Source organism: Vipera ursinii (genome assembly GCF_947247035.1).
Source record: "Vipera ursinii genome assembly, chromosome: 1".
Classification (NCBI taxonomy): Eukaryota; Metazoa; Chordata; class Lepidosauria; order Squamata; family Viperidae; genus Vipera; species Vipera ursinii.
The window spans coordinates 1,442,926-1,451,589 of record NC_139512.1 but is presented as its reverse complement, the minus strand read 5'-3'; the positions used below and the strand labels follow the sequence as shown (position 1 = coordinate 1,451,589).

Genomic DNA, 8,664 nt, shown 5'->3' with positions numbered 1-8,664 from the left:
CTTCGACAGTTGCCTCAACCAAAAATAATTATTGCAGGTAAGATTGTGACAGTTTTTAGTAAGATTTAATGAAAGGAAAGAGACAGGTACAATAATATCAGTAACTGAACAATTTCCGATTTAGAATACATTTATCCCCAAATACATTAGTGTAGATTTTTTTGTGTTCACTGATAGCACAGGACCTTGCAGGTGGCTATTTACAAAATCATTTTTAAAATCTAATGAACTTTTTCAGGTGACCTCTAAATAGAGACAGTCCTCGACTTACAACCACAATAGTGACCAAAGGTTCCACTGCTAAGTGAGAGAGTTAAGTGAATTTTGACCCATTTTCTGACTTTTATTGCCACAGTTAAGTGAATCGCTGCAGTTGTTAAATTAGCAACACGGTTGTTAAGTGAATCTGGCTTCTCCCATTGACTTTGCTTGTCAGGTCACAAAAGGGGATCACATGACCCCCAGGGCACTGCAAATCTCAAAAATACAAGTCAGTTGCCAAGTTGTCTTGCGTTTTGATCACATGACACAGAGATGCTGCAGTGGTCATAAATGTGAAAAACATCCGAAGTCACTTTTTTCAATGCTGTTGTAACTTCAAACAGTCACTAAATGAACGGATGTAAGTTGAGGACTACCTGTATAGCAGATGAGATAAAACAAAACTGCAGATAACTATCGCCAAATCCAGCTGGCCAACAAGCAATTGCAACTGATACGTTTAGCATGATTGTGGGAATGCGCCTTTTACCACTGATTTCTCTGGACAGTCTCCTGGGGATCACACATAACCTGTGGACCTGCTGTTTTAGGAAGGAATGCAGAACCACCCAGCCCAGTCTAAATCACAATACTGTATCAGTATTTCTTATCGACCCATAGCACAACAATCTCTTCTGTATTCAGTTTATTCTCTCATCCAGTGCACTACTGACTAGGGCTGGCAATCTTCAAATGTACCAATAGAAGAGAATATTTGTAGTTCAGGGTTGAACTGCAGAGCCCTTGCTGCTCTTTGAGCTTGGTTTTCTTGCAGACATTTCATTACCAAACTAGATAACATCATCAGTGCACTGATGAAAGCCACCAAGCTCAGAGAGCACCAAGGACCCTGCAGTCTTCAAGGGTCCATGCTGTTTCTCTGAGGTTGAGTGGCAAGATACAGAAACCTAGGTACCATCAGCATATTTATCCCAAAGGTGCTTTTTCCAAAAGGCAACTGGACTTTCTTGTTTGAAAACATTTCGCTTCTCATCCAAGCCACTTCAGTTCTTGGATGAGAAACAAAACATTTCAAAGAAAAAAAAACCAAGAAAGTTCAATTGCCTTTTGGAAAATGCACTTTTGGGATGACCATGGCCTGGATGATTGAGAATCTCCATAGACATCATATTTACTGCAACTCTAAAGTTCCACATACAGTAATCACTCCTGGTAGCTTGATCTACCTATGCAGCAAATATGGTACATAAGGTGAAGAATAACTTCAATAAAAGGCTGGATGTCTTGTAAGCAAACATTTCCCTGTCGTACTCCTCTAATCCACCAAAGGACAAAATAGGGAATTGAAAAACTCCCCTGCTTTAGAGTCATTAGGTCACTCACTCTTGGTTTTAAGCCTGTTTTTTTTATTCTACCTTCTGCAACACTGCTGGTCAGCATAACAATAAGGACATAAGCTAGTTCCCCGTATTTGAACTTTCAACACAATTGTGCGATGAAGTTACTCTGAAGCTTGTTTGTTATTTTTTAGATATATTCATTAAATTTATAGACTGCCCAAATCCATCCCCTCTCACAGCACGTTCTGTAAAGGATGCTCTAGATTTACAGGTACCAAGATGAATTTCCCTTTTTTCCCTATTGTTACGTCTCCCTTTTTTAGCTTGTCCGACTCTCCTGTTATCTAAATAGTTATTATTTTCAAAACAGACGTATTCATACTCCAAAGAATGAACTGAGTTGCTAATTCAAACCATCCAAAGTCAATCAACAGTTCTCAAGTGTGGCCGCACCTCTATGGCAGTGTTTCTCAACCGTGGCAACTTGAAGATGGGTGGACTTCAGCTCCTAGAATTCCTCAGCCAGCCATGGAATAATACACTTTCCCTGGAAATACACTCATGTCTTCCTTTTTGGCTTTTAGGAAGCTCTGGAAAACTTTCCTTATTCTTTTCAAGCTTAGTGGAGAAGAAGATGGCCATATTTCCTTTGTCCATAATTATTTTGGTTGACACAACTGATTTTAAGATCATTGTTGAGATTCTTGCACACTATCCAAAATCGTGAGACTGAGGCGATACAAAGTTAGTAAATAAATAAGGAAAATCCATAATTTGGTACTTTTAAGGGATAGCACTTCTGCTAGATGCTGGTTGCTGCTTCAACTTACACCAGCCCACCAGAGGAAACAGTGCTCTGAGCTTTCAGTCTTGTTCTTTTCACAGAGTTTTTGGCAAGGAAAATCAGAACTGCTCGCAGAAAGCGGAATCATTCAGGCACCATTTCCTACACAGAAGAATGTAGTGTTTTTCGAAAAAAGATGCCAGATTGCTTCAAGTTTTAAAAGAGTAGTTTGGTTATTCACACCTTTCACCCAGTAGTTTGAATCTCAGAAGTGCAAGGTTTGGAGTCTTCATCCTGGCTGAGTATTGGCTTTTTATTCTAAACAGAAGGAAAAAAAAGGGAGCATACATTTAGCTTTATAAGCATGAAGTTTACCAAAGCTATCTAGTTGTTTTTTTTCCATTTTTGATTTCTGAAATTCAATCTTTCTTTTAAAGAAAACTACTGAATAATGCAGGAATCCTTACCAGGGAACAGGTTCACACAAGCCACTTAGTTACATTTTACTTTGTTGAATAAATAATTACTGGCTAAAAATAGTATCCCCGTGTGCACATGATCAAAATTTGGGCAGATGGCAAATGCTCTTCCCAGCTGGTTTCCAACAAACAAACTCAACAGGGGAAGCCAAATTCTCTTAAGGACTTCATCATTTTACTTAACAATTGCAGGGATTTGCTTAACAACCATGGCAGAAATGGGCGTGACTCACTGAACAACTGCCTTATTTAGCAATGGAAATTCTGGTCCCAACTGTAGTAAGTCAAAGGACTACCTGTATTTGTGCTTACACAACATTCTAAGCGAAACAAAACATGCCACTAAAATGGGGATAGAGATGCTGAGGAACATGTTATGTTTTCAGAGATTATCAGAGGAAGACCAATTGTGCCCAGTTAACAGGTCACCCCAACATAACCAGTGATGCCTATTCCTTTTGAGGATGTTGCTTAATAGTAGAATGGAAGAATTGAACACAAGAGAGGCTCAGATTCGCTTGTTAGCAGCTATGATTAAAAAAAGGCTAGAGAAAAGGGCTTACTCAACATAACTTTACTTTCCAGAATTACAGTCAGTCCTTATTTATTTTATTTATTAATTCGGTTTATATACCGCCCTATTCCCGAAGGACTCAGGGCAGTTTACAGGGCAGAATTTAAAAACAATACAATATAAAATTAAAATAAAATAAAATTAAGTATAGCCCCAAAAAGTCAAAATCACAATTTAAAATCATTAAAACCCCTCAGTCCAGGCCAGATAGCTCAAAGAGCCAGGTTTTTAGGTCCCGGCGAAACGAACAATTGAGCCCAAAATTTCTTCTTGCTAAGTGAGACATTTGTTAAGTGACTTTTGCCCCATTTTACAGTCTTTCTTGTCTCAGTTGTTAAGTGAATCAATGCAGTTGATGAGTTAGTAACATGGTTGTTAACAATCTGGATTCCCCCGTTATCTTTGCTTGTCACAAGGTCACAAAATGATCACATAAGCCCAGGATAGTGCAACCGTCATAAATATGAGTCTGAATTTTGTCTGAATTTTGTGTCTGAATTTTGATCACATGACCGTGGGGATGCTGCAACGGTCATAAGTCGCTTTTTTTCAGTGCCACTGTAACTTTGAATGGTCACTAAACAAACTGTTGTAAGTTGAGCATGGCAATTATTTTAGTGAGCCCTACTCACGCGAAATTTAAGGTATGACAGGTAAGTGTCCCATCCTAGAGTGATGACATTCATGTAAATCACTCGATACTTAGGTGGCACGAACAGAAAATTGATCAGCTGTGTTGGTGGCCACACACACCAGTCCATCTGCAAATGAAAAAAAAAAAACTTAAGTTAGTTACTCCATCCGCAAACTCTGGGTCAGAAAGTAGGGAAGAAAAACTTAAGTTTACCTTGTAGAATTCCCAAAAGTTCTCCTCCAGTTCATGCCAGCTTTGCTCCAGAGCCTGTCCTTCCAAAGATCCAATCCCTGCAGATAATAACAAGGCAGATGGAAATATGAGGGATGTTCTTTGGCAACGGGGAATTAAAGGAACTGTATGTTATTCAGAGGAAGCCAAGCAACAGAAGGGACAGCAGAAATGCCACACCCCTCTACTTCTGCTACCCCCACACAAGGTCTGTAGCAAAAGCCCATATATTTTCCCATCTATGATCCATTCATTTTGGCCCTCAATGGAATAAACTGCCCTGCAGCTTAATGAATTTAGTCTTACCTATGAAATACCAAACTCCAAAGACTGGAGAGGCAACAATCTGATCAATGAGAACTTTTTTCAGGACGGTCCTGATGCCACTGAAGCCAGCCGCAGGGAAGGCCCCGTCTAGCCACAGGTACCAGTAGTGCAACATTGGGCCCATAGTGCAGCCGATGGTGAACATTCGTGCTGAAGGAGGAAATTTGCTCCATTAGCAAAACACCAAGGAACCATCTTCAAATAACTAAATAACAAAAATCCATGATGCATAAATAAGAGAAAATACAAAAAATAAATCTATTACAAAATATAGGTAATCCTTGACTTACAATAATTCATTTAGTGATCGTTCAAAGTTACAACGGCCCTGAAAAAAAGTGACATGTACCGGTTTTCACACTTATCACCATTGCAGTATCCCCATGGTCAAGATCAAAATTTGGGTGCTTGGCAACTAATATATATTTATGACATTCGCACTGTCCCAGGGTTATGTGGTCACCATTTATGACCTTCTCAGACAGTTTCTGACAAGCAAACACATTGCAGGAAGCCAGCTTTGCTTAATGACCACATGATTCACGTAAGAACTGCTATGATTCTCTTCACAATGATAGCAAAAAAGGTTGTAAAGTAGGATGCAACTTACTTAACAACGGTCTTGCTTAGCAATGGAAATGTTGGGCTTAATTGTGGTCGCAAGCCGAGGACTACCATCAGAGACACAAATTTACCATATATCTAACATATTGCCATGTTATAGTCTACAGCGATTTACTATAAAACCTTTGAAGCTATTTACTATAAAACTATATAAATTTTAAACCATCTAAATTTGAATTGTGAATCCTGGCTCTGATGTTTAATTATTTTAACTCTGTGATTTTCCCCCTCAATGTAGCTAACTGAAGAGGCCTTATTAATCCACAACTCATTTATTAAGTTATCTATTGGGCGATTATAATTTTAGCAGCTAAAATTAAGTAAATAATAAGTTTGTTACTGGACGGCTTGAGATTCAGTCCTGTAAATAAATGAAAACAGCCTAATTTTTTAAAAAATGAATTCTTTATTTAGTAATGGTACTTAAATTTTACACCAAAAGAATATAGCTTTATCTCATGCCCATCCCAAATGGAAGATCAGCCAATTACAGTTTCAACAATAAAACATCCACGCTACAAATAATTTTACATCACAGTAATTGCTGTATGGATAAAATAATAAAACAACCAAAGAGCCTTGGTGGAGCAGTGGGCTAATGCCTCCTTAAGTAACACCAGCTGCCTGCAATTAGTGCAGGTTCGAGTCCCACCAGGCTCAAGGTTGACTCAGCCTTCCATCCTTCCGAGGTAGGTAAAATGAGGACCCAGATTGTTGGGGGCAATAAGCTGACTTTGTAATAATGCCGCTTGGGGGGGGGGAAGCCCTAATAAGCAGGCATATACATAGAATGAAGGCTATTGCTAAGCACATTGATTTGTGCTTTAGATTGTAAGCCACCCTGAGTCTTCGGAGAAGGGCGGGATATAAATGGGATTAAAAAAAAGTGATAAAAACAAGAATGCATCTAAAAGGCCATCTTAAACAAATTCTCCCCACTTGCATCTGCCCATCCCATCTGATTCAGCAGAAGATATATATTATAGGTCCTATATATTAATTAAGGAGAGCCTGTTCTGCCATGGCACCCAGCCTTTGCAGCATCATCCCCACCATCCCTATGGAGGCTAGACTGGCTCCAGTCCAACTTGCCTTTTGGAGGGCTCTAAAGACATGGTTTTGTGCTTGGGGAGCCAATTGTGGTGTGAAGCCTGCTAGATGGTTGCTTTGACTGACAACTGACTTGTACTTTCCCGCTATTTACGGGTTTTTTTATTCTTTTTTTACTTTCTTCTCATTTGTATTCTTTTTATTGTTTGCGGCGGTTGCTTTTAATTATGTGAGCCACCCAGACTCATAAATGTACAACAAGTGGCAACACAAATGGAATAAAAACTCCCTTTTTACAACCCTGTAATCCCTTAACTGAACGAATGAATAAAAATGTCCTGAAACCCAGCAAAGTAGGCATTCAGCAGAATTCAGAGGGCAGGATGTTCCATATCAATCCTGCTACTACAGAAAAACATTTGAGGCCTTCAGCCTCCTAATTTCCTGGAAATGGGGACTAGTAATAGATTTTTCTGGAGAGCTCTTCATCCAAGCAGATTGAGTGGAGATTTCCTAGAGATATCTCAAGGTCAAGTCATGAAACATGTTAAAGGTTAAAACCAGCAGTTAACATGACATAAACTGACCTGTCCGTGCATGATCCCATTTTTGTTTAGAGTCCTTCTTTATCTCCCAGGATTGGCGAAATGCGTCTCCTGTTGCTAGAAGCCCTCCACAGCTGACTGTATTGGTTACCAGCAGGAGGCGGCCTGTGAAGAGAGGCTTCCAGTAGACAGAAAGTCCAGAGAAAATTTGTCTGCCACGAGCAAGCATGGCTGCTCTCCAAGAACGAGGTGAAAGGGAACTGTAGAAGGAAAACAGAATGAAAAGCATGCTTCTGAGAGCCAAGCACATTTGTGTCTGTTACCCATTCACTCCACACTTTAAGTAATTCTGTGCATTTTCCCTGAATTAAATCCCCCAAAGGATTTGTTTTTGAATAAAATGATTAAGAGTAGGGCTCCCTGAAGACTGATTTCCTTCTAGTGCCAAAGGCAATAAGTAGTCCTCATTGAGCGACTGTTCACAGTTACAGCAGTGAAAAAAAAGTAACTTGGTGACCAGTCTTCACATTTACGACCCTGACAGGTTTGTAAAGCAAGGGAAAGTTTAAGTACGAACATACGCACAGTTGCGATTTGACTCAGCGATTGAGTTGTCAGTCCCAATTGTGGTTGCTAAGCAAGGACTACCTGTATGCTGTTGACACCTGTAGACAATTTAGGTAAAACCAATACATAGATTTTTCCCTCTGGGGAGTGCTAGGAGGAGCAACATCTCCGGAGCACCCACTTGCTGTACAGCAAAGAAAGGATACATCCCATGCTTTCCAATCTCCAATCATACTTTTCAAATTTAGCTATGCTGTTGCAATTTAATCTTGTTATAATGTATAGACCTTCCTGGACACTGTTTCAGATTTTGGAGCACTTGTTAAATCATCACAGGAGATTATAAATTCCAATAGACCAAAATTTCTTAAGGTGTAGGCCTAGGACCCCTGAGGATCCTCAAGGTCCTCTCAGGGTCCTTAAAATCAAAATTATTTGCCAACTACGTTGAAAAATTACATTATTAAAATCCCATCAAAGAATAGAGAAGCAGTCAGGACAGCCAATGGATCAATTTAAAAAAAATTGTAATATATTTTATTATTTGTTTGCTGCCCATCTCTCCCCGATATGACAGATATCATTAAACAGAAACAAAAGCTCTTTGGGGATCCTCTGTAATTTTTAAAAGAGGAAAGGGGCCCCGGGAGAAATAAGTTTAAAAAACACTTGCAGTAGACAATATCGGGTAAGGTACCCCGGTTTTGCGAACACCCGGGTGCACTCTGCTCATGCCCAAAGGGACAACTTTTTCCACTAAGCGAGAGGAAACATGAAGAACCTGCCGGTGGCCAGCCACAACCCCTCTCCACCTTTCTGGAACTAATTCGGACTTTGCCCAAACGTCCCGAGACTGAGCCCGGGCACCATGCGGCTCCTCACCAAAGGGAGAGAAGAGTAAGGAGATCTTGATTCAACCCTTGTCCCAATAGGTTAGGCTTTGTCGGGGCTGCTCACCAATCTCAGTCGAGGGTTGCGCTTTTTTGCAACAGCGGAAGGGCCAAGAGCGCAGGAAAGCGAAGGACGAAAACCGGCCGGCATGAAGCAAGAGCGAGTCACGTGTACGAGCTTACCAGCCTATTACAGCTACGAGAGCGGAAGTAGGTTCGATCCCCACTGGTGGGGGCTACAGGGACTCACAGAATGGGTTTAATAATTAAAACGGCTAAGCCAGTCCCGCTATTTGCCTTGGGAAAATAAATGGAAAAGTTAATTTAAAAAGAGCAGTGCTCTGCGCATGCGTCAAGCCTGGCCGCCGACCGAAAACCTGGGTGAGCCGGAAGTGAG

The 8,664-nt window shown here is 40.4% G+C and overlaps 1 protein-coding gene across 2 annotated transcripts; it reads right to left on the bottom strand.

The window, feature by feature from the left end:
• Positions 1–53: 53 nt before the first annotated feature.
• Positions 54–8,596, bottom strand: MPV17L2 (MPV17 mitochondrial inner membrane protein like 2). 2 transcript variants are annotated; one of them, XM_083379590.1, is made up of 7 exons: positions 8,335–8,596; positions 6,853–7,070; positions 4,571–4,741; positions 4,247–4,323; positions 4,032–4,160; positions 2,590–2,664; positions 54–638 (listed from the first exon to the last, which is right to left on the bottom strand). In XM_083379590.1, exons 2-6 carry the CDS (start codon positions 7,037–7,039, stop codon positions 2,593–2,595), a joined length of 636 nt encoding a protein of 211 aa, XP_083235716.1. In that variant the 5' UTR covers positions 7,040–7,070; positions 8,335–8,596; the 3' UTR covers positions 54–638; positions 2,590–2,592. The 2 variants fall into 2 exon arrangements, with proteins under 2 accessions (XP_083235716.1, XP_083235715.1); XM_083379589.1 differs by having other exon boundaries at positions 54–2,664.
• Between the last annotated feature and the right edge of the window lie 68 nt (positions 8,597–8,664).